At 40.2% G+C, this 26028-nt stretch overlaps 1 protein-coding gene across 4 annotated transcripts in view; it reads right to left on the reverse strand.

The window, feature by feature from the left end:
* Positions 1-26028, reverse strand: part of atp8a1 (ATPase phospholipid transporting 8A1) — a 130285-nt gene that overhangs the window by 77472 nt on the left and 26785 nt on the right. For 2 of the 4 annotated variants that reach the window (XM_034689799.1, XM_034689797.1), the window contains exons 3-12: positions 18741-18840; positions 15189-15287; positions 10094-10139; positions 8755-8795; positions 6761-6834; positions 5363-5432; positions 5134-5261; positions 3638-3749; positions 2866-3031; positions 2510-2515 (exon numbers count right to left, since the gene is read on the reverse strand). In XM_034689799.1, the coding sequence (XP_034545690.1) occupies positions 2510-2515; positions 2866-3031; positions 3638-3749; positions 5134-5261; positions 5363-5432; positions 6761-6834; positions 8755-8795; positions 10094-10139; positions 15189-15287; positions 18741-18840 (842 nt within the window). The remainder of the gene's footprint in view (positions 1-2509; positions 2516-2865; positions 3032-3637; positions 3750-5133; positions 5262-5362; positions 5433-6760; positions 6835-8754; positions 8796-10093; positions 10140-15188; positions 15288-18740; positions 18841-26028) is intronic. The other 2 variants (XM_034689800.1, XM_034689798.1) reach the window with 1 other exon arrangement.

Here is a 26028-nt window from a genome sequence, read left to right on the forward strand (position 1 = left end):
TCCAGCCAATGACCAATATTAACCCAATCCGGAGAGGGTTTTGGGCCAACGTTGTGCATTAGCTGGAAAAGAACCATTTCTTCCACCCAACCTCATCCTCTTTGACTCAGCTGATTACTAGTCAAATTTAATGTCCCAAAGATTCAAAAGGAGCGGACAGGGACTGAATTATCTCAAATGTCATTAGTGTCACAGCAGCAGCCTTGGCATCCAGCATGATCCAGGCGATGAGTTCAACAAAGCACTATGCAAGATGGTGCTGGTCCCCCCAGAAGCCCCAAACATTTGGCAGTGCTCCACATTTAACCCCACTGACACCAAGAATGAAAACAGGAGGGATGTGATTTACCTTTCCTCAGCTTGCAGGAGGTGCAAATGTTACCTTCCTCAACCCCAAGCCTTGAGCTTAGCATTGTGGGTTGAGAGGGTCAGCCCTTCCCCCATGACAGAACGATTGCAAAACAAAAAAACTGGATGGCACAAAGAAAGTGGCAGAATGGAAGCTACTGCTACTGGTACAACAACACACATAGGAGGGAGAACATTTTTTTTTTTCAGAAGTGGGGAGGAAGACAAACATATCGGATGCTCTCAAGACAAAGGAGGGAGAATTCAGTCCATAGCACATTCTCAACCAACAAGGAGTGGAAAAGAGGGGGTGGATTATGCCAGCGAGAACGTTTTGGATGTTAATGATGATCACTACATCAACTCATTTCACTCATTTCTAAAAGCCAGCTTGTTATGCAATGTTACGTGAAAATTTCTGTCGTCAGATGAGAGTGTGATTTGTGTTGGATCAGTGCAGAGTCATTAAGAAAATTAAAATCAAACCAGGCCATGCACAAGTCACGCAAGTGCGAAAGGGACACCTGATGTCCTCTCCTACAATATCTCTTTAAATACAATAAGAATTTAAGCTAACTATGTCTAATTCATTCATATTTCAAACAAGAAGGTTGTTGAAAAAGTTGGACTTGTAATTGTTTTATTGTTTTTCACTTTTATTCTAAATTATATTTTGTTTGGTTTTTGAGAAGACCACACTACAGTAAAAGCTGAAGCCCCATGCTGTCAGTTAAATCATCATCATCTGTTCACTGACAGAGACAGTCAGCACAAATCCAATGAGATTACTGATTCAGTGAACTGTACCAGGTGGCATGTATGCAAAACAAATCGCCACACATTTAGCACCCAATCTGCATAAACTCAAAGTTTTCACAAGGTATATGCTAAATGCATGCGCTGAGCCGAGTCAGCAATCTGCAAGGGGTCGATGTTAAATTATTCACAGGTCATGCATAATCACAAGCTTCAGTGACATATGAGCCTGTGTGATGTGACGTTGGCTAACATTGACTCTTCTGCTCCTGTTGACTTTTAACTTCCAAATGTTGTCCGGTGAAGAATTCAGGTTAAATATAGGGATGTAAGTTAAATGGGATGTTTAGGATTTGACGGTCGCCCCACCTCTCTCTTTTGTCACAGGTTGAATAATATGCACTGGAAAGAGTCTCAACAACTCCTTATGGAAGTACAATCAGTCTCAAGATGGACACCTGCTTTATGACTTACACTCCCCTCGCCTGTGTGATATTGTTGTTTTTTTTAAGTGGGTTTGAACGACACTGATGACAATACTGAAAAACCCATACACAACCGATAGCAGCCAATGCAACATCTTATACAAAAGGAACAGTGTAAGTCATAGTGCAAGCTAGATTTGACCAGGGCACAACCTCTCCTACACAGGTCTATAAGGGTACAGAGTAATGGCCAGAGTGCCACGATAATCACTTTGCATACCAGGTTCAGAGCTTCATTACAACAGAACAACTGCCTCACAGTCTGAACAGCCCATGTTTGTAGTGTGCTGTAGCAATGTCTGGCATAGAAGCTTAAATTAGAACTATGATTACTTCAGAATACATGTAAAAGCTAAGAAGGTTTCATCTCTCCCTCTCCCTCCCCTCTCTGTCTGTCCTTTGAAAAATCCACAGAGGAAAAAGAAAGCTGCAGAGGCATTTAGAAAATGTCAGCCCTTGCCCCTTGGGTTGCACCACATGTTGTATTCGAGCCATAAACACATAGACGCCTCCTGCTATGAAAGCTTCCTGTGTACGACATCACCCCCCTGGCAGTCAAAGTAAAGGCTGCTATTCATTTTTTTCTTTAAGGAATTGTATGAGGGAAACAAAAGATGAGGGTCTGAAGCTTGGGAACTGCAAAGTGTTTAATGTGGCACAAAAAAATGGAGGAAAAGTGAGACACTGTTTGCATCAGGCACTGAAAATAACTAGACGAAGGTACAAGAGAGCTTGAGGGGAAAAACCTATTGTTGGATCCCTGGTATGTGCTTGTCCATGGCATGGGCCCATACAAAGTAGGGCAACCATTTAGGGGCGAGGGTAGGGGGCTTCATTTGCTTAGCAAAGGCAGAGCTTCAGTAAGGGGTTAGTAAGGGAGGGTCATTCACGGATGGCCAAGGCTTTTAAATGGTTGTTACCTGGAGCTGTTAAAAAAACGACAACAAAGAAAACAACAAAATCAAACAGAACATTAGAAAGGAACAAAAAAGTACAGCAGCGCAGTGATATTCAACCATTTCTTTTTCACTCATTCACAACACATCTATGCAAGTCACAGCTGTCTGTTCTCAGTTAACAGGGAATTCAGTCATTCCCGGATTGCCACATATTTCACTTGATATGCGAAACATAGTTTAACTGAGGCAACATAAACAACGACACGACACATACCAGCATTTAGGAACTTAAAATGACAAAGAAATAAGCTGATATGGACAAGTGAGACAAAATATGTGGAATAAGAGGAGCAGCGTAGGGCTGAGGGGATTCTTACAGTTGAGGTCCATGTACCAGGCATCATTGCCGTACTGGTACTTCCAGATGGTTTGGCCGATGGAGCAGACCAGAGAGATGGCCAGAAGGCAGCCAAAGAGGACAAGGATCTGAAAGTTGGTGATGCGCTCCACGTTGGACAGCTTCAGAGGAGGCCGAGTGGAATTCTGGATAACACATGGAAACGAGTGTTGATAAATGACATAAATAGGGGCTCCTTTGGCCTAGTGGTCTAAGATACCCCCCCATATACAGAGGCTATAATCCTCTAAGCAGTCGCAGGTTCAACTTCCGGCCTCCACCATTTGTTGCATGTCTTCCCCCTATCTCTACTCCCCACTACTCCCTACTTCCTGTCTCTCTCCAGCTTTCCTGTCCATTAAAGGCAAAAATACCCAAAAGTACAACTTAGAAAAAAAATAAATTAAGTTTTCTGTGCTCCTGAAAATGCAGCAAAATAAACTTTTTTATAAACAAAACCCACTAATCAATTTTAGCCACATAATATGAACTGGTAAATAAATAAATAAATAAATAAATAAATAAATAAATAAAATCTAATCATATCAAATAAAGAAAAAGATAAGCTTTAGTTTTAAAGTTTTAAAAGCAGTTTGTTACAACTTTGAAAATAATTGTTTACTTTAAATATTAATCTTGCTATCCACAAAATAAATGTTTTGAGAATCTGACTCAGTTCACCTGACAGGACTCTTTTCTCTAACTCATTCTGGTAAGTCGTGCCCTCCAGATGCTTTGCAGATATGTTTTACCTGCATGAGCTTTGTGTCATGTCCTGTGTAGACCACCACACCGTGCACCCACTGAGTGTTCCTCAGCTGAGCTCCTCTCAGTAAGATCTGGTCTGGACCCAGTGGTACTGTACTGTAGTAAGAAACATCAATGCCATGAGTTTATTTCATAAGGAATAGCATGCCAACAAGGTCAATTACAGTACAGATAATCAACTCATTTATTTTTCCATTAAAAACGTATTGGTTTGAACTGAAGTGTGACTGTTTTTCATTTATAATTATCAAATTTTATAAAATCAGTTCACTGCAAGTCTTCAATATAATGCTGCAATAACCTTTTTATTCCTCCTGACAATAAGCCAAAATTATTCATAACCTATGGTCAATTCTGAAACACTCAAATCCACAAGCTGGTGATGCTGTCATTTCTATTTGCAGATTCTACATAAGAATGTAGAATGCAGTTGTGACAGGTCTGCCTGACACTGTGTTGTAAAAGCTAATCAGCATGTATTAGTCCAGACTTCCCTGAATGCATCAGCAATGATCGATCCAGCCTTCATTCGACAAACTATTTTAAAAGTCGTTATCTTCTCCTCTTGAGGACAGACTTGACAAAGTTTGCATTTTTCCTTTGTACACAGCATTGTGATGTTATTTGGGCAAAATGAAGAAAATTGATTTTCCTTTCAGGCTTATACTGCTGAAGTTAGTCACTGTGTAAAACACTTTTTAAGGAGAACTTCTTTACAAAGATGAATGGGTGCTACTCCAGGGAATGTCGTGTACCAAAATTAGGGTTTAGGTTGCAGATGTGAGTTGAATGAAAAGGAAGCCTTGGCTACGAGTCGTTACAAAGGCTACACCTGAATTACTGAAAAGTTAGCATCTGTTCCCAGAAGGGTATATCACATTGCGCCATTAGAGGATGTCAAGCAATGAATTCCAATGAGATCCAAGATTGTTGATGTTTTGGAACACCTTTTCATGTCAGTATACCTGTTTAGAAAAATTTGAATTACAGCAAGACTTGATCTTTTCCCCTGTCTGTTATAAAAAGTGTTTTCATAAATAAATTGAGCTTTTCATTTTAAATCTGATTTCACATGTGTATATGTGATAGAAACTACCGTGTATGTCTTGAACACGTTGTAAATATGGGGTTAACCCTGACATGCATCAAAGCCTTTGTGATGTACATGATCAGCTGTATGCTGGTGAAACTGAGTCCTTGCTTCTGATAATGATAACTGGTATTTATATAGCGCCTTTCAAGAAACCCAAGGTCGCTTCACAGGGTCAGGTAGGGGGTCTGGGGGGTAGGTGGGGATAACACTATCTAACTGGGAAAGGCCTTGAGGAAAAGGTGCGTTTTGACTGCTTTCTTAAAAGTGTCCAGGGTTGGGGCACTGTGGATGTCGGGAGGGAGAGAGTGATGAATGATAGCATTCCATTACTACTAAAATACTGCTCATAAGATCACAACCCATCAAGAGAGACTAGGCTCAGCTCACCTGTGTCCATCCAGGCGAATGTTTCCAACAAACTCGTAAAGATGGCGGTTCGGGCTCTCACACTCCATCCGCCCAGAGAGACGCATCAGGCTGTCAATGTCTTTCATGTCCACACTCAACTGCAATCCCTTTTGTTGAATATAGAGAAGCATCATGACAGCGCTTGGATTTCATTATCAAATTTTCAACTTATGACCAAATGACTAAAGAGTTAAGAAAAGACAATCACCTGTCTGATTTTAAGGTTTGTTTCTCCATCCAAATTAGATGTTTCAATGTAGCACATACCCTGTGGTTCACTGTAGTAAGGAAGAGGATAAAGACACTTGGAGTTGCATGATCAAATGACGATGAACTGATATTTAAACATGTATCAACGTGTATCTACCCTCTAGTGTTCAGTATTTTATAAAAACAGTTACAAATTATCAGCATAGGGAAGGTTGTTCTATTCTGAAAATGACATATCACTATAGATTTTACTTCCCAATCAGTCTCAGCTAGTTAAAAGTGAAATTTTGATTTGGGTCACAAAACTTTGTTCCATAAGGCTCCTACAGTTCTGTAAAGGTAGCTCACTACAAACTAACATGTTGCATGTCAGCTTTACATCTACTCAGCTACATAAAGCTACTTTAAAGTCTTACTGAGTGGAAGTTTCTCACTTAATGTACACTAGATGTCCTTTAATCAGACATAGCATCTTTGTTTGTGAACCTGTCTATCAAGAAAAGCTAAAGAACACTACAGAAAGGTCAGAGAGAAAGGAGAGAGAGGAAACACCAGAGTGGTGTGATAGGAGCAAGCAGGCATGCCGAGCACAACAAACAGAGCAGACAAATGGGCCTCTGACAGACTCTGGGCAAGGGGACAGAGAGAAGGAGAGCATGCCCGGTGCTTAAGGTGAACTGGGTCTCTGGTTAGCTACTCTTTTAATGGAGTGATTTATTTATACCGGAGTCTGGTCCAAACACACACACAAGGAGGGAGGGAGGGAAAAATCAAAAAGAGATCTGGACACTGGAGCCCGACCGCAATCAATGAGAGGTTTGGAATCTGCTGCTATTTGTCATCAGATGGGAGCTTTGCTTGATGGCCAGGATGTGAACTCTGATACTGGAAGGTGCTGATAATAAAGATCAAATGTTTTAAGTCTGACTGAGAATTAATAAACTTCACTGACTGCATTTAAGTTACATGTAGTGGAAAGTTAGCAAGAAAACTAAAAGTTCCAAGATTCTTTCCAGCTTTACATCTTGGAGCGCGACTGCATGCAGTTTGTCACATCAAATCCAAGTGTTGCATTCTGGGTGCAGTACAAGTCATGCAAGGGCAAGAATATGACAAATATATTCACACCCATAATACTGTAATGCTACAAATCTCTATTTACTTTTGGCAGATGTTTCAGCCAAACATTCAAACAAAGTAAAACACAATGAAAAGACTTAAATAGACCAGATTTGAGGATGCTAAAAAACTTGGTCAAGGGAAAACAGGGAAACTTCCTTTCTCTACTGCATCAAATAAAGTATGTTATTTGTTTCAGGAGTAAGAGCTTAAAATGTCCCGCCCCAGTCGCTCTCTCCCACAGCTGTTTAGTTGGTAATGTTGCTGGTTTCCTGACCTGGACGACAGTATGACGAGGTCAGCCGGGAGGTGATCCCCATTTGAAGCTCTGACTACTTCCCCAACAGCCACCTGATATCACCAACCACACACCAGCAGGGGGCGAGAGAGAGGAGGTGTGGCAGTTGTTTTGTGGAGAAGGATGAGAGAAAAAAAAAGAGGGGGGAGAAGGGAAAGATGGAGAGGATAAAGGAAAAAAAAACAGACAAGACAGACAAACAGCAAACAAGTAAGGGGAGAGAGACAACTGTTTCAGTTTCAGGGAGATGACAAGAGAAACATGATCAGTCATCTGTTCTCCTTTTCACAAAATCATTGATGATAAAACTGCTCAGAAGGATCAGTGTTTAGTAAAAGATGAATTCTACTCAGAACAAATCAATGAAACAGGAAATCTGTGTGAGTAAAGCAGACGTTTGACATCACTGTGCCGTGTTTTTTTCCTTCTTTGGAGAGCAATCAATCCAGAGCAAGACCAAATGGTTTTTAGACAAGGTGAAGGAGGTAGGTTGGTTTATGTTGACATGATTGATCCATTTTAAACCAAAAATCAGTCAAAAGCCTTCCCACCTGGAGAAGAGATGGTTGTTACAACATGCACATCCTCATATCTCTTTACTAGGCTCTTCGCAATGCAACACAAGAACCTGTTTTAAATTCTGAGTTCAAATTTTCAAGATCTCAAGCCACTTTAAAGGTTTCTGTTCATGTCTATTCCAACCATCACTTCTCCCGGAGGAGCTGAGAGAGAGCAAAAAGAAAAAAGAAGAAGAAGGCGTTTCCCATAGTCTGGAAGCAGGGTGGACTCTGATACCTGGATGATAAAATGACAGCATCCGCAGGAACGAAATCACTGCCTTTTATTCTAAAAACATCGCCCACCTCAACCTGTGAAGATAAACTGGTTACTGCTGAGCACAGCCTATAAAACAGCATCAATGAATACATAAGTTTAACATCAGGAGTAAAAATGCACAGCTGGTGATGGAACAAGGGTAAGTACAGTTAAGTAAGTGAACATAAAACACAAATGAGGAGAAGAGACAGCAGCAGTCCTCTCGATCACTGAGGAATTTGACATAGCAGGAGAAAACACAAAGACATTTTCTATCATTTGATCACTTCAGAAGAACACAAGGTGGAACAAAAGTAGATACAGTTTCATTTTTCAAAACAGGCATTGAAACAATCAGTTAAACGACAACATTTGAGAAACAAATGGACTATTCCTGGTAATTTTGTCTCTTTTTAAAACACTGGTGATGTAAGCAAGAACTCATGTTGGCCTTGTTTGAGTGATCCAAAAAGTAACTACTCAAAGAGAAAACTAAACTTTGGAAGAGACGCTGCTTTAAGATGTAAAATGCATCAATTATTTACAGCTCGCCTTTTTAGAGAAGATTTCTGTGCGTATTAAGAGGGACATTCACATACCAGCAAGAAACACACTGATTTTTCCCTGCAGGAACCGAGATGACGCATGAATTAAATATTTTGTCTGCCAATGACGTTTTACTTCATCTGATTATGCATCCCTCACGCCCTGATCTGTGTTTTTCATCTTATCTCAGCATGTTTATATGTAGTGTTGTCTTGTGACTTCAGTAAAAGTAATGAAACTGAAAGATTCCCCTTATTCTAAAATGCTACGTGCTTAATGTGCTTCTAATGGACAATGGTCACTTCTACACAGCTGGTGTTTTAACCACATCCTCTGCTTTGGTTCCAGCCGCAATAAGAAAATTGTTTCATCATGAGGAGGCTCGTCTTTGTCCTCCAGCATCGCCTCCTAATGACCGTCCACATGGAAACGCTGGATTAATTAGAGACTGCATACTAGAGGGGTCAGGGTGTGTATGTGTGAGATTTCTCTGGCTGACAACTCCACAATGGAGGGCGAGCTGGTAGAGTGAATGATCTGTTCTCAGCTCTGGATTATTAAAAATGTGAACGTGTGGAATTGGCTGTTATTTACACGACGTGTGTACATACCTTCTCCCAGTGCACAATCTCCCAGGCACCGTTCCTCAGAACTGTGTGGAAAGAGGAAAGACAGGAAGGGAAGTTACAGTATGACACAAAGAGGAAGTAAAGGCGACCAGGATGAAAGAATGCAAGCAGGGGGGAAGCACATGACAAACATGTAGTGATTTTCTTTTTAGCCATGTTACAATGCAGAAAATAGGTTTTCCTAAAGGTTTATAATGGCCCTTTTCCATTGGTCCGTCTCTACTCGACTTGACTCGACTCTACTCTGTTTGTGTTACGTTTTCACGGGCGCGGTACCTCGTGTCAGATACCAGTGTTTCGTACCTGCTCTGCTCTGCTCTGGTTCCAAGCGAGCTGAGTCAATACTAAAAGGTGACGTTGACGGACTGCCGGCCACTGATTGGTCAGAGAATGACGTCACCGAAGAGTCATGAGCTTGACGCCCAACACAGGAATCAAACCCGCCATTTTTAAAAAACGACATCAGTACTGTACATAGACTGTATAAAATATGGACGTAGTATCCCTGACGTCACCCATCTGTTTCTGAAGCGCTGTTTTGAGGCCAATCGTCAACAGCGATTGTGAGGTAAAGAGGCGGGCTTTGAGTGTTCACCGCCTGTCAATCAAGTCAGCTGTGCCTCTCATTGGAAGACTCGTAATCTCAAAATTGCCGTTTTATGAAAGAATTCTACCCCTACAGTGTGTGCCGATCGAGAAATGGGCTATCCAGACTACACTCGTCTTTTGTACCAGGCTGTAAACATTGTTATTTCTGCTGTAAAGATCGTCTTTTTTTTAATTGGAGTGTATGTGGTTTCCGGTACTTCCGGAGTCAGCCTCAAGTGGATCCTCGATGAACTGCAGTTTTTAGCACTTCCGAATTGGACTCATATTTTGAGACCGGAGGATGCCGCTTGGTACTGTACAATGTCTGGACGCAAAGTTTCTCCACGGTCCGTTGACAAGGTCCTACTCGGCCTGCTACAAAAAGCCACAGACCGAGCAGCAAGTACACCATGTCCTCCATTGTTTGTGATTGTTGTGTTTGTGTCGTGTTCAAAATGACTTGAGCAGTTTCTGCGGTTGTGTTCTCACGACCCCGCCCACCGTGAGTCGGTACTCGGGCTGGTGGAAAAGGTACCCAAACCGAGAAGAGTCGAGTCGAGCAGAGCCGGGTCGAGTCGAGTTGAGTAGGGCTGGAAGTGTGTAGTGGAAAGGGCCATAAGGTAACTGGTGAGGTGAAGACTTTCCAACTACATGAAGTTTCACAGTTTACAGGCAGACCAACAATCCGCTGACTTAACCATTCAGAAAAAGAAAGAAGAAACGTTTTCATTACCTTGACATTCTTTTTTGTTGACAACACCGTCAGCATTGTGACGTTTCTGTAAGGAGAGAGCACACAAACACATTTTACATTAGTTAAAAGTCATTTCAATACAGTGTAAGAGAACATTTTATAAGTCCAACCCTGAGGAGGATTATTCCTGTGTGTTAATTTGATTGGATAAATACAAAAAAACAAACAAATAATTTGAATTCCTATTATTATTATTTGTTTGTTTATTTATTCATTTTTTTATTTGTTTATTATTATTTTCATGTGTAAGTAAGTACGTATGTATGTATGTATGTATGTATGTATGTATGTATGTATGTATGTATGTATGTATGTATGTATGTATGTATGTATGTATGTATGTGTACATATATATGGATATATATTTGTATTTTTATACTTATTGCTTTTTTACCTTTTCCAAATATTCATTTTTTGACATTCACTTATCAATTGTATTACAGTTGCACTATTCTCTATTTTCCTGCTTAAGTATTTATCATATTTATGAATCTTTTATTTTAAATTATTATCACATATTATTATTTTTATTTTTTTATTGTGTTTCTTGTACAAAAACATCACTTACTTGAATTGTTTGCATTGATCTTTTGTTTGAAGAGTGTAAAAATCTAAATAAAAAGATCTTTGAAAAAAAAAAAAAAAAAGCAAAGAAAATAAAGAGGGGTTGCAAAATCCTCAACATCTCAGTATAGCAAGAGGGTAAGCCCAACAGGGACATGTCCAATAAGAGTTAACACCCGACTAAGAGCTAAAGGGCTGTCCAAAAAACTCATCAATTACAAGTCGAAGAAGGATCACACCTTTCCACTCACTGCAGGGTCTATGACACCTGTTTTTATAGCTGCTGAAATAACCTGAAATATCCAGCAGCCCTATTCTGCACATTAAAACAGCATCTCATGACACACTAAACAAAGTATTGTATACGTGGTGTATGTGGCCACATCAAAAGAAGCATCAGCAGTATGACTGCCCCTCATGTCCCTCTTGTCTGCTGACCAGCCATGCAATCAAATGTGACTTTAACAGCTGATACCAAGGGACAGCTTGTCAACTAGCATCACGCTGAGTAATAATGTGTTGCTGAGTCCGTCTCATATAAATAATCACTGTGTTTCTTAAACGCAGCTCCTAAAGCGTGGAGCTGCGTGCTGCACTTGATTAGGGAGGAGAGGACAAATCCACTCACAGCCTTGCTAATAATCTGTTTGCTCTGAAGATCCACTCTAATTCACTCCAATTCTAATTCAATTTGAGGCTAATTTGGTGTAATTTGGCACACTGTAAATGTACATTTCAAGGGACAAAAACTGTTTTCAAGCTCCTGAAAAACCACAGCGACTGGGGTTACATCAATAGAGCGGCTAATGGGGGAGAGGTATTTATCACTCTCCTTAGCCGGATTTTCTTCAATAATCTGTGGACTCAAGCTCGATATCTTAAAACCACAAAAACAAATGCTCCTTGTACCCTGCATGTTGAGGCTGGAGTACCTCTGGACTACACCTGCATTGAATATTCTGAAGTCTGAATCCCCTGATGGCAGCTCCTGGATGACAATGAACTGATTATCTGTCGGCTGTTGACATTGATGACCTCGTGTGGGCTTTGTGAAACTCTGATCCACATTTCCATCATTTTCTTGGATTTTTCTATTATTTAATCTCTGAGATGTTTTACTGTTCCTCCCCTGACTTCTTTTTCAGGCTCCACTTGACACAAATTTGTTTTAATAACCATGCAACATGCTGCAGTGTCTTAAGAATAGGCTGGCTCTGTCACACAGATGCAGCCTTGTACCAGCCCCGGAAAAAAAAAAAAAAAAAAAAGTTTGCTGGTGGAGACCTTTACAAAGCTCATTCATCATCCTCTGTGCAGAGGCTGTCAGCTAGTTTCATTCATCCACGCCATTTGTCAGTGCTGTACATCCCCTCCTCTATTCAGACACGTGTATAAGCAGTGAAGCTACAGCACAACTTTTCCTGCCTTGCACCCCTCTCTACTCTTCTCTTTCTGTCTCTTCCCCTCTCGTTCCCTTTGTCCCGACGGACTTGGAGAAAAGGAGATGCTCTGTATTAGGATGATGTGTGTAATCACAGCACAGGGGATGGAGAGAAGCATACTCAGGTTATGCATAAATACTGCAGTATCAGGCCTCTGTGGACTTCAGTCATGGGCAGAAAAATGAAGGCAGCGAAAGATAAAAAGGGTAGAGCATCTGCAGTGTTACCTTGATTAACCTGCTAATATGGCTTCAACATAAACCTAATGAGACAGTGAGCAGCAACAAGGGAGGTTGAATAACCAAGTTTTCTTTCATCCAGCTGCTGGGTTGATGTAGTGGTCAGTTTTCAGGGAAATGTTCTCCCTGATATGATGAGCTGTCCTGCCTTAAAGAATGAGCTACCTGTCTTTTGCCTACATTAACAGAGGTGTTCCTCTCTTTGATTGATTTGTCCTACCTTACAGTATGAGCGACCCTACCTGACAGAATGCCCTTCCTTTCTTTAACATACATTAACAAAGGTAGTCCTTTCTTTGATTTATCTTTCCTGCCTAACCGAATGAGCTACCTTTCTCTTACCTACATTTACAAAGATAGTCCTCTATCTGATTGATGTCCTACCGTACAGAATGAGCCATCCTAACTTACAGAATACACTACCTTTCTTTAACATACATTTACAACTGAATAAGCTATGCAATCTGATAGAATGAAATACCTTTTTTACCCACTTTTCAGATTTCATAAATTCCTCCACCTAAAAAATTGGTATACCTAATGAGTAACCTTTCTGTTACCCTCACTTCTAGAGTTTTAAGTCAGAGATGTTGTTTTTTTCTGACAGAATGAACTACCCCAACAGGCAGAACGAGCTATCTCACCTGATTGACTGAGCTGTCTAATCTGACAGAATGAACTACCTTTTTTAACAACTCTTCACATTTCATAAATTCCTCTACCTAAAAAAATGGAATACTCAACATGAACAGATACGTTATCTTTCTGTTACCATCAATTCTAGAGTTTAGATTCATTGACGTTGTTGTTTGGTGATGGAGTGAACTACCCTACCAGGCAGAATCAGCTGTCTTACCTGACTGAATACACCACCTTTCTTTAATCTGCTTTAAAGTGATAGAAGTACCTTTTCATGGTGATATATTTCCAGCCTCACAAAAAAATAGCTACCCTGTCAGAATGAGCTATCCCGCCCGACTATATGAGCTGTGAAATAACACTGCAGTCAGTTTTTGTATGTTAACTTGAGGTGTTAAAGTGCATACTACTCCATTGAGAACTACACTGCAAAGGACTCTGTTTTCCTTTATAAAATCTCATCTGAACATTCCTGGGCACTATGTAGAAGCATTGCCTATATCTGCTGCAGCAGAGGCAGTCTGCGACATGGAACGATGCATTGCGCTGTACACTGTGTGTCCATTTTGCATCATTCATGAAGTTGGGGGTCGATGCAGCCCTGTCAGGTCAACTTATGAGGGACAGTGCGGTTCAGGGAACAGACGTGTGTGCAGGTGACCTTCAGCAATAAAGACGGAGTCATCACTACTCCGTTCCCATGTTTTTCACAACAGGCTGAGGGGGGAAAAGTGCTGTGCTGGTCCTTTCAGCACCAAATAGAAGCTAATAGTATCTGTCCACCGGGACCCGCAGAGAGGATCGCATTGCAGGGTCACTGCAATACAGAGCGATGCAACATTCCCTCACTTAGTTAGGACAGACTTGAGTGGATTACTCACAGAGTCAGTGTGTTTTTGAGCTTTTTTAAAAAAGGAGCAAGAACTTACATAAAAAATTGTTCCACCTAAACAAACAAATTAATTCTCAAATCTACCTTTCATGCAAAATAATTTGCACTTCACGAGCATCTGTTCAACAGTTCTGATTCCTCTCGAGGGCAGACAGTTGTTTTGTTTTGTTAGAATTAACCGCCTTTGTGCATGAGCATCTAGTATCTAGGTTAATTGACTGAATGAGTACTGTGGGTGCAGTGGGCACAGCTGTGACCTCAGAAAATTGTGTGTGTGTTGATGTGTGTGTCTGATGGTGTGTCTATATGTCTGGGAGTATCCTGCTGTGGTCACATCACCATCAACAATTCATATCCGCTTCACAGTTCAACACTTTGAAGGCATACTGTACTGTATGTGGAAAAAAGAGCCTACATGCTACGGGAGGACTGTCCCTTTAAGGAAAAGTGACTTACTTTATCAATAGAGTAGAGCAAGATTTCAAAATTACATGTACCCAGACAGATGTCTTTTGGTAGGTATTTTTATATAAAGATTTGTATGTCCAAATAGTCTACAATCATTAAGAAAGTGTAGTGTGATAGCTGGAATGCAATGGGGGCTTAAGTAGTGTAAAATGTAAAGTTTGTTGATTGCATTTTGTTGTCCTGTAATCGTGCTTTTCTTAATCAGGGTCTAGTTGATGTGTGTTTTTCTGAATTCCTGCACAAATTGTAGTTTTCTAGACCAAAGCAGGACACTGACATACTATACATCAGGGGTTCCCAAAGTGAGGGGTCGCAAGACACAAATGGGGGGTCGTGATATGTCTTCCAGAGTGTTTTTTTTTTAAGCTATCTAAAAAAAAGTATATTTTACCCATCATTGTAAAAAACATCTACAGAAATAGTAGCTAAACATGAAATAAAACCTTGAAAATAGAAAATGTAATGAGTTTTCTGCCTCTCTTTTTGCCAGATGACTCCTAAGTTTAGGGTAAGTGAACAGTGAATTATCAAAAGCCTTAGTAGCAGTAGGTTAATTCATAAATGCACAGGAATCACAGCCACATGCTCATGTAGGTAGGCTAATTTTCTGCAGAGCAGCCAAATGAAGCCACACTATATCACTTTGAGGGACAGTGGGGGTCGCGAGTCTTTGGCACCTATATTTTGGGGGTCAGGGGCTGAAAAGTTTGGGAACCCCCTGCTATACATTATAAGACATTGTGTGCAATAAACTTTATTACTTGTCTAAAAATGTTGCTGCACATGCAGTAAAAAATGCTGTAAAACCTGAAGAAGTTTTCTTGTCTTACCAGATCTTCAATGATCTCTTTTACAGCAGCAACCACCAGGATGAAGAGCAGCGGCACCAGCGTGGTCCACCGACCAGTGGGAGACACATCCGGGATTTGCTGAAAAAGAAAAAGAATGTTTAAATAATAATAGTTTCAGTATTTGTCATGGCTTCAAAAAGGGCAAAGAATGTTGAACATGTCAGACATGTCAAACCAGTCAGGCGTGGGCGTGTGTGGTCAAGAAAAACAACAGGACATTCAAGGTCCTGTTTGACATTAAGGCTGCTGTGATCATTATCTTTTGACTTATTAAGCCATATATTGCCTCAGTCATTTTTGCCAACCTCACTTGTGGCCGCATGTTTGTCAAATTAGATCCCACAAACATTAAAGCCAGCATGATGCAAATTTTTCACATCTAAGCCACAGGAACAAGATCAGTTTGCTGTAAATTCTGGTTGAACTGCTTCTGTCAAATGGTTCGCTCTCTTTGAGGAAGTCTCATTGTGGGCAACTCTTCCTCACGAAGACACACACACACACACAACACACACTTTTTTGATGTAAGACAATGAGACTGAACATCACTGTTACAAAAGCCTAATATTTAGTTTCATTAAAAGCTGACAATAACTGAGGATCTACTGTTTGTATTATTTTCATTGTGTGACCTTTTCCCTTTTATCCCATTCCAATCAGTTTAATATTCTCAAGCATTAAAAGTAGGTCTGTTGGTGTTAAAGCATCTAGAATAAACATGTTACTTTTATCTAATTGTGTGCCTTAACTCTGTAGTTAAGCTATCAGAGCGTCTTCCTACCACTGCAGTGTTGGAAACTAACAACACCACCGCTTCTTTGAATAGTACATTTCACTATAGAAAACTCCCAGATGTCCAGTTGACATGTGAAAAGTAATGTGCATTTTGTGTCAGACGGTATCATAATATCACCAATTTTGAGTTTAAACTTTGAGTTTGGGCAGCCGCCTACAAGCTAAGCACACAAGTGCAGCTACTCAGACTGAGGTCAGCGGCCAACAGTATCACAAAAACCACACAGAGCACACAGTTGCAAGTGTTTCAGCTGCCACAGACACAGTGGATGAAACTGAATCGAAGAAACAGAGAAATAAACTAACTGAAACTCCTGAAAAGTGGAAATCGTGTTGCATTAAAGCTGGGGTTGGTAGTCAGATTTAGATATACTTTCTGTTATACCTGGTTAAAATGATCTTTATGTCCTGATGGCAATCAATACATAATGTGTTCTTAAAAAAGAGCGAAAAAAGCCTCTGTCTAAAGCCAGAGTAAACCTGGGAAAACACCAACCAATCCCTGCCATCAGGAGCTTTCACTATGATAATGTTTTGGTGTTTTCTTACCGCTGAGGGAGACATGAGTTGACGTAGTGCAAAACACAAACAATGTGCTGAGGACCGGTTTTGAATCAGTCAGAATCATATGGTTGCGAATCTGCGGCACTCGTGCATGTGAGCAGGGGCGTCGTTTTGGAGGAGCTCCGAGGGGAGGGGGGGAGGGGTTAGACGGAGTCCTGAGAAAATGCTACATTCAAATTCATGCTAGTTTTCCATGACTACCAGCCCTAGCTTTAACTTGGGATCACTAGACGTCAGTATCTCAGAGAATCTGCACCATACTGACACTGACTGGACATTTTGTGCATCTTTAGTTGAGAAGTAGTGCCTAATTTACCCCCAGAAACATGCATATGCAGGTCTTGTAAATAATGTAGAGAGACTATTCTATGGAGCGTTGTTCCAGACCTTTGGATCACCACCAAAAATGGTAGATTTTTTTTTTACCAGCACTGAGCAGGCGCGACCCAAATATTAATGCAACATGAAAACTTAAAGACTGTAATTCCAGCCCAAACAGCTCCTGCTCCTCTTCCCACTGAATGTTTCATTATTGAGATATTTTAAGTCTCTCCAAATTAACTGCTAAACACCAGCGTAATTAAAGCCCCACAAGGGCCTCAAGAGACCGTCACTGTTAGGAAACTTGAACGAAATAGATCTCTCATCTCCCTCATCTGCATAGATGTTTTATTCAAGGTCGCTCCATCGACAGGGCAGGTAATGAAGATTCACACTGGCTGCTTTTCAAAGCAGCTACTTCAAGGGCATTGGATAGAGCCCTTTCCCATCCGCAAAGCTCTCATTAACCGAAGCTAGCCTGTCAGCACCAACACAGGCAGAGGCTGGGTTCTATACAGCTGCACTTCTCTCATTGTTTAATATTTCCTGAGAGGCTCTGAACACCTGAGACGTGGATTTGGTTTCCTTTGAATCATGTGCTGATGATTGCTGGTTGAGGTCTTATCTGTTCTTAAAGGGGATTAGTGTTGACCTACAAACCACAGAGCAGGAGATTCTTTCTTCTGCTTGTGTTTATCACTCAGAGAGTGACAGTGCTGATCACTTGCTGTTTTAAAGAGACAGACTAAGGGCCAATTTCCACCAGATCCATGTCTGGTCCGTCTCCAATCTGTCATGGCACCGGATCTGATAGGTTTTTATTCTAGTCAATGTGTTAACTCCCACTGGATCCGCTCCGTTGCGTTCTGGCTGCGTCTCTGATCCGGCAGGTCGGAACGCAAGACTTCTATTTTTGTCGGATGCCGGAGCACGACGCATCAATTCACCTCAGAGCAGATGGAGCGGGACAGGAAGTAAGGCACCAAAACAAAATTAAAACCCTGTTCATTTTCAGAATAAAGCACTCTGTGTTATCGGCAGATAATTTTTAACTTGACTATGACAAAAAAGAATGTCAGTTAGAGTGGAGGCAGGCCTGGAGTCAACAGGTCAGAGGTTTTCAGTGGCTGATAAAGACAACATGGATGAGGAAAGGAGGAGAAGAATCCTTGATTCAATGATTGCCGTGGGAAAACCTCGGTCACATGACTCCAGCTGTACGGCGGTCCTGCTCTGTGCTACGTTCCGAAAACGCAACCGGTGGGTGTTGACGGACGAGAGCGCACGGAGCCAGACCTCAGCGGATCGGAGACTGACTGGACACGGATCTGTTGGAAGTCCCGTGTAAGAAACTCTCATTTTTTCACATCACTGTAGCATTTTTTACTTGAGGCTCTGCATCAGTTGGAATGTTTGAACATTTCCCATATCCCATGTCACACAAAGGTGAGCACCATGCAGCTTTACTGCAGTGGAAAGGTGGGGGTACAGCAAAGGCCTGAATTACTGTCATCTGCAGCACCCCATGCATCTTCAAAGCATGTAATATGCAGTATAGTGTACTGACCCTGCAGGCAAATCAACCTTCCTGTTAAAGGAGGGGCACACACTGTAGTATTACATGTATTATTCATCATCAGGCTATATAAAGAGTACTGTGTGTGTGCGTGAGCATGTCTGTGTGTATATAAAATTACAGACATGACCTTTGGAAGTGATGTCTAGGTGAGGCCTAACAGTCAAATAGGTACACCAATGTGAGCACACATTGAAGCAGAGAAGAGCAGTGATTCTCTGTTAACACTGTAGTTTGCGTTTGAATTCTGTGTTAGCAACACCCAGAAAACTTACCTGCAAGAGTGCAATGAAGAGAAAGAAGGCATTGGCCGCCCTCCTGAACTGTGAGTAGAGGAAGCGGGGCAAGAAGGTGAGGACATTATATTTGGCTGTGCTGAAGACGGCATCGAGCAGCAAACGAGGCCACGAGGAGGGAGGGAGGGAGGGAGAGAGAGGGAGACAAGAGAAGAAGAGAGAAACAAATGATTAGTTCACATTGTTGACATCCAATCTGTTTGTTCTTATCTTGAGGAAGTTATGTAAAAGCACCACTTCCTTGTGCAAACATAAATCTGTGTATGTGTACCATTGCTAAACAGAAGAGATCATAAAGAATAATAAAGAGAGAGCAGGTAGAGTGGGTGGTACAGAGATCTTGGCAGGTTTGAGGTATGTTGCCTGTGCTGCATTGAGGTTGGGTGGAGCGGGAGGGGGGGTTGTGATGGTGGAATAAACCGAGGCTGGTGAAGCCCTCAACGGCCTGAGAGTCAGTCTGATTTACAGCTGTGTAAAAGGGCCAGTCGATTATGCAGTGAATTATGTTTCGTCATTGTCAATCCATTCTCAAATACACAGTATTGAGTTTGAACTAAAAGTTTACATGCAACTAAAACGGACAATCCCACTGATCAGACTATAAAAGGTGATGCTTTGATGTTACTGAATCTGTTACACAGATATAAGGGCGGTAGCAAAGAGCTGAGAAACTGAAAGTTAATTCAACCTTAAAATTGTTTTATTTTATAATATATTGAACCTCAACTTACTATTTATATAGCACCTTTCATTCATAAAAACATGCAGCCCAATGTGCTTCACAGAATAACAGAGAGACAGAAAACAACAGCAATGGTAAAATTATAAAAGACATGATTATAAATAAAATACTTAAAAATAAAATAAATACTGTAAAATTAATAAAATTAATAATAGTGAATAAAGAAAAGTTAAAAATAAGGTAGCGTTAACAAGATCAGATGAATGGGGCACTGGTGGCCTAGCGGTCTAAGCGCCCCACATACAGAGGCTAAAGTCCATGTTGCAGGGGTCGCTGGTTTCATTCCCAACCGGTCGACCATTTCCTGCATGTCTCCCCCCCCACTCTCTACTCCCCACATTTCTTGTCTCTCTTCAGCTGTACTATCAAATAAAGGCAAAAAGGTCAAAAAATATAACTTAAAAAAAAAACAAAAAAACAAGATCAGATGAATACAATAAATAAATAGATATATAAATAATTAAATCAGATAAATAAATGTTAAAGCAATGATTCAAATAATAATGGTTAAAATAATAATACAAATAATAAAAATAATAATGCAGTCCAGGGCTAAAAATAAACCACTCCAAATTAAAAGCTAGATTAAAAAGGTAAGTCTTAAGTTTACTTTTAAAAACACCCAGAGAGCTCGCCGTTTTAACGTCCAGAGGCAGAGAGTTCCACAGCTTAGGGGCGTAAAAACAGAAAGCTCTCTGGCCACACACGAGGAACATTTAAAAAGGAAGCATTCGAGGACTTCAGTGATCGGGTTGGAACATAGAATGACAGGAGATCAGTGATATATGGAGGAGCAAGGCTGTTAAGAGCTTTAAAAACAAGCAAAAGAACTGAAACTGAATCCAGTTCAACAAGCATTGTTGTTTGTAGAAGTTAAAGTTAAAGTAAAACGAGTCAAACTTTAAAACGAGTTAATGAAAAGTGTGCTACATCCCCTGTCATCCTGGCTGCCTGGTACAGCAAAGCTGTCCGTGCTGAGCGAAAGGGACAGAGTGAAAGCGAGTGAGTAAGAGCAGGTCATTGTTCTGACAGCAGTACGATGTAATACCAGCCTCACAGAGGAGCCTGATGAAGAGTCCTGTCAGAACAAGGGTCAAGAAAGGACCCAGCTTTGTTTCAGTAAAGTCTGGTCTTTAGCCAAGTCTACTGTAGTTACTTCAGATCCTGTGAACGGACAAGGAGAACTTGTCCACTGTGAAAGATACAGCTTATTTCAATTTTAACTGCTGTTGATAGAGCAGGGCGATATGAACATAAAGACGAGTATGCTGGATTCAAAGCTAACTATATGTGAAATCTAAAACTTCATGGTTATAAGAATCCTTTCTCTTATAGCATCCTCGAAGTAACTTCAAGTTGAGGTACATCACAAGTAGACATATCATCCAAACCACAACAACACCCCTCTGGTTGATCATGCTAATTCAAAGCTACCGCCTCAGTCAATCTGCTGGGATTCAAAGAAGTAGCTGGTGTAGCTCTGACACAGCTCTCCCCTGCAGGCCCCATCATATCTCTCTGTCAATACTTTTGTCATCTTGTCTTTGACATCATCCTCCCCTCTCTGCTCATCTTATTTCCAGTCATCCTGTTTTAGTACAGTTCTGTAAACTGTGTCCTGCTTGTCTTACTGTTCTTGAACACTGCATTATTTCCTCCACTGACACAGGGCAAGATCAAGATCTGGTTTAACAACCTGCTTAATGGATGATTATGGATCTCGTATTTTATTTCCTGGCAATGCCGAGAGGATTAAGACTACATGAGAAAACCGCATCCTCCACTTGCACACAGAGATTCACTGTAATGCAAGGTAGAGGCAAACAGAGGAGCTTTTATTACCGTATTTCATAATTACCACAAAGGGAGGAGAGGTTTACCGTCACCACAACATCTGATCATTAGAATTCTTGAGAAAATGAAACTAATGTGTGACTTTGGTTGGATTTTTTAAGGGATTTGGATGGCTCCTCTTCTAGCTACAACTTCAAAGGAGACATCACACCTCTTCTAAACTATCAAACACACAAAATCTGAACTCTACTGAGTAGATTTGAAATGTGATGTACATATTCTCACATGTTAAGGGCACTGATGTCCATGTTTACACACAAAGAAAACAGCAAAACCAGTCAAAAGCCAACAGGTACTGAGGATGCTCGGCATGATGGTAATGACAGCAACATCTTTTGTTTTTAAAGGATTTGGTCACGACTGCCACATGGGCTATAGATGAATCAAAACGAGCTGCAGGAGACTACAGATGAAAACAGATGTGAAGCAGCTGTTACCAGGAGAAGATGATCACAGTATACAAGCCACTAACCATCAAAAGTTATATGAACAACTTCTAAATAAAGATTAGTAGATGTGTTATTTATGTATTAGATAGGACAGCTTAAGAGAGACAGGACACAGAGGGGGCAGAGAGTGGGATAAGACATGCAGCAAATGGCCGAGGCATGGAGTCGAGAACTATAGCCTCTGTACATGAGGCGCATGCTCAAACCACCAGACCAGCAGCATCCCAATCCTACTATTTTTACTGGAAAGCTTTATTATGATATCATTTAATATACAGAAGTTGGTTTGCTGCTAATTAATTGCATTAAATATACATTTTTTTGAGGGCTTATTAGTAGTTCTGACTTTACCAATAATTACAGGTACAAAGATATTCCAGGGTGAACAATTAAGTGCACTAAATGCCAAGTAATGCAATATACAATGGGACTGGGAAATCTTCCTGTTCACTGAATGTCTGCCTGTGAATGCTGGATGTGTGTCATGTTTTTATTTATTTTTAATTGGTTTATGTTTGTCCACTGTTTTTATGGTTTTTATGATATATTCTTTTTCTTTTACTGCTGTTCTTTTATCCATCTTTTGCACTGAAAGGGGTTGCACCTCAGTTTCGTTGTACAATGTACATTGACAATAAAGATATATTCTATTCTACTCAATTCAATTCAAGAGAAACATAGAGTCTTATCATATGATATTTCACAATTCACCACAAATTGCATTACTTTCAATTTCTAAAAGTTAAGCATTTAGCCATAAACAGTCCATCAAAATATATGAAACAAAGCCAAGTACATGAAAAGGGGCTTTCCAGGGCGCCGGTGGCCTAGGGATCTAAGAGGCTATAGCACATTTTTCACTGCGTCACTGGTTTTGTAAATATTTATAAATGTACTTATTTAGTTGTGTATATACATCGTAAGATATGCTTATTTTGACTTCTTTAATTTAATTGCTAATAACTTTTTAATACTTGCTATAATAAATGCTCTCCCCGACCACCTGAGATCACCACAGACCACTGACCACTGAAAAAGGGACTAAAATCGCTCTTATTTCAGAGGGCATTTCCCTAATTTTAATTTCCCTGGTTTTATCCATAGTTTTTATCTGACCTCCCACAGTGTTTTTAATAAGTGTCTGAATTTTACTGTTTGTTTTTAACCCTGCTTTAATTCTTACTGCCCTGTAACACTTTGAGATTTGCTCCAAATGTAAAGTGCGTGATAAATAAAATACATTATTATTATCATTATTATTATTATTATTATTATTATCATTGTTATTATATATTCTCTTGTTTACTTTATACTGTTTTGCACTGTCCACTTTGCTGCTGTACACTTTAAATGTCCCCGTTGTGGGACAATAAAAGGATTATCTTATCTTATCCTTGTCGCAGGCTAGACTGGTATATCCAGATTTCCTGTCCAATAAAGGCAAAAATGCCCAAAAAACGGAACTTTAAAAAAGAAAAGAAAAGGGAGTTTCATCACACTTCACAGTACACTGCAGTGGCTGTAACTCTGTAACTCTGCCAGCTGAAGACAAGTAGGTGTGACCATCACACATTAAACCACAAAGAGATAACCAAATACACCAAGGCTGTCAGCTGGTCACAGAGAAGACAGTCAGTTCAGACAGGTCCCTCTGAAGTCTGAACATGCTTTGTGTGAATGAAAATCATCTCTTTGGTGTGATAAATGCATCAAAATATACACAGACTTTCTAAACAGTGACTGTGTGGTCTGAGAGGTTGTTAGAGGATGACACAAGTCACCTCACATGAACATTAAATGTTATTAAAGACGACTGCAAACAGAACCTGCATGGAGTAAACCAACCAGTTGAACAAGTATGGATGAATGAGTGGCCTAGTGTTAAATGTCCTTTTCAGCCAGCATCATCTATCTGTATTTAGAACACTTGCGTTGATGGTAAATGTCCATTATGTGGTGTGAGTCATGCCCACTGTTTAGAGTTAATAATGGGAGGTTGTTGAAATGAGAGGTTTGAGAGAGGCTTCATGAGAGAGGACGTACTCAGACAGATTTATCCCCGGTGTCATCATGCATGTGGATAATGTTTTTTTATACGTCAGTCTGTCATTGCATGTCTCAGTCATCTCTTGTCGTCCATGCAGGATAAATAATGCATCTCATGGACACACAAAAGTTAAAGGGTTTACACTGCCACTCCTGTTTGCAATGGGATAACCTGTCAACATCCCAGAGATAAATCACCTTTACATCACAGCCAGATCCCTTCCAGGAAACCAGCTCAGCTGAACAAACAATCCACAACAATCCTCCTGCATGAGAGTGACAACAGGGAGGCTCTCTGTTGTGAATAAGAGGCAGGAGCTGTGTGTACAGAGCAGGCAGTGATGCTGCAAAGGGAGAAGGAAAGCGTAGAGTAGAACCTGTGTGTGGCTTTCTATCAGCTTGTAAGATTAGATTCAGCATTTATCACAGACCGTGCTCCTGTAAGTGTCTTTACAGGTCACTTTGAGACAGCGAGCAATCCTCTTGAACAAATTAGATCTTTAGAGCGGTCTGATGTGCCTTCAGGCTGCCAGGTACAGGTTTGAGGATATTTCGTACTCAAGGAAACTACAAGGACAAAGAAGAACTCAGCGGAAATCACAGTAAATAGAGCAGCAGGGAGTGTTTACTTCTGAAATGATTGGACAAGAGGCAACATTGGAGCCAGATACAAAAGCTGTGATTTGGAAAAAAAGCAGCTTCAATAAGCATTAAAGAAAGCTCTTTTACTACAAAGCAAAAAATTACAGGAACTTCTAGGGGTGGGGGGGGAGTTGATTCCAGTCAGAATCACAATTCATAATCTGACATTTTGTGACTCAATCTGAGAAGTCAAGAAATTGATTTTTAAACCTCTTATTTTATTTATTTATTTATTTATTTATTTATTTATTTAATACACCAGCTGCCAATTTTTCCACGGCAACCCGGCTTCTGACATTGTTTGTCATCAACCAGCTTCCATAGTTAAAAAGTTGTGGCAACTGGTGTGACCGCCCCGACCGGCTGGTTGCAATGCTAACTTAGCAAACTAGCTCTCAGCGTTGCTAATGTATGTTTAATTCAGTCCCGTCTTCATCATAGGCCAGTGTTTGGGAGCACTTTGGATACTGCAATCTCCCAGGTGTAAAGGAGCTTTACGTTACATATTCACCATGAAAAGTGTGCAATGTGAAAGTTAAACACTATTTTACTTTCATTTCATTTCGTTTCATTTTTATTTCATTTCATTCATTTCACTCTACTTTACTTTACTTTAGTTTAATTTCATTTTATCTTATTTTATTTTATTCTATTTTATTTTGCTTTCATTTTATTTCATTTTTTTAATTCATATTTATATCTTATTGTATTCCTTCTTTCTATTGATATTTTGTCTTACATACTGTGTATAAGAGGATACTGTTATGACTGAATTTCCCCTCCATGGGATAATAATATTAATAATAATACATTTTATTTATAGAGCACCTTTTAAAAATATGTTTACAAAGTGCAAGACATAGCAAGTGAAAACAAAAACAATAAAGTACATGACAAATGTAAGGAGAGCTAAAATGAGTGAAGTAAAAACAGTAATAAAAACCATGCAGGAATAAATGATAAATGAAGTGTTTCTGATTCTAATTCTGATTCTGAATTAAGAACACTTCAAACACCTGAGCTCATATTGTACACCATCATCACTAGGAGTTTGAAGAGGTAGAACAACAGTCAACACCAGCTGACCAACACACACTGCAACACTTTACAAAACTCCCAGCCAATTCTGCCTCAATAAAGGGAATATCAGGATCCATCACCTGTTTCATTTCAATATATCTACATCCTGACACATCCTCCTCAGTGAAAGAGTATTCGCCCTTGCTAGGGTCAGTGTGACAGCTCACCCCCAGTGAATACAGAGTCTGCTGACCTAAGCCCTCCAGTATATGTTGAAGTTTATTTTTTCATTGTGTATAACACGAACCTTTTTGTTTGTTGTTACCATGTAATAGTTTCAGTCACTGAAAATTATGAGGAAGTAAAACAGCTTCATTTTTGCAAGTTAAGCATAACACTAATGTTACCTTTGTCTTAGTGTTTCCTCTCTTACATTACTGCAGTCATGTGAAATAATACAGTAGAATCAGCATCAGTTTTCTTACAGCCAAGTAGTTTATGGAAAGAAATCAGA

Source organism: Notolabrus celidotus, chromosome 8 (assembly GCF_009762535.1).
Source record: "Notolabrus celidotus isolate fNotCel1 chromosome 8, fNotCel1.pri, whole genome shotgun sequence".
NCBI classification, from domain to species: Eukaryota; Metazoa; Chordata; class Actinopteri; order Labriformes; family Labridae; genus Notolabrus; species Notolabrus celidotus.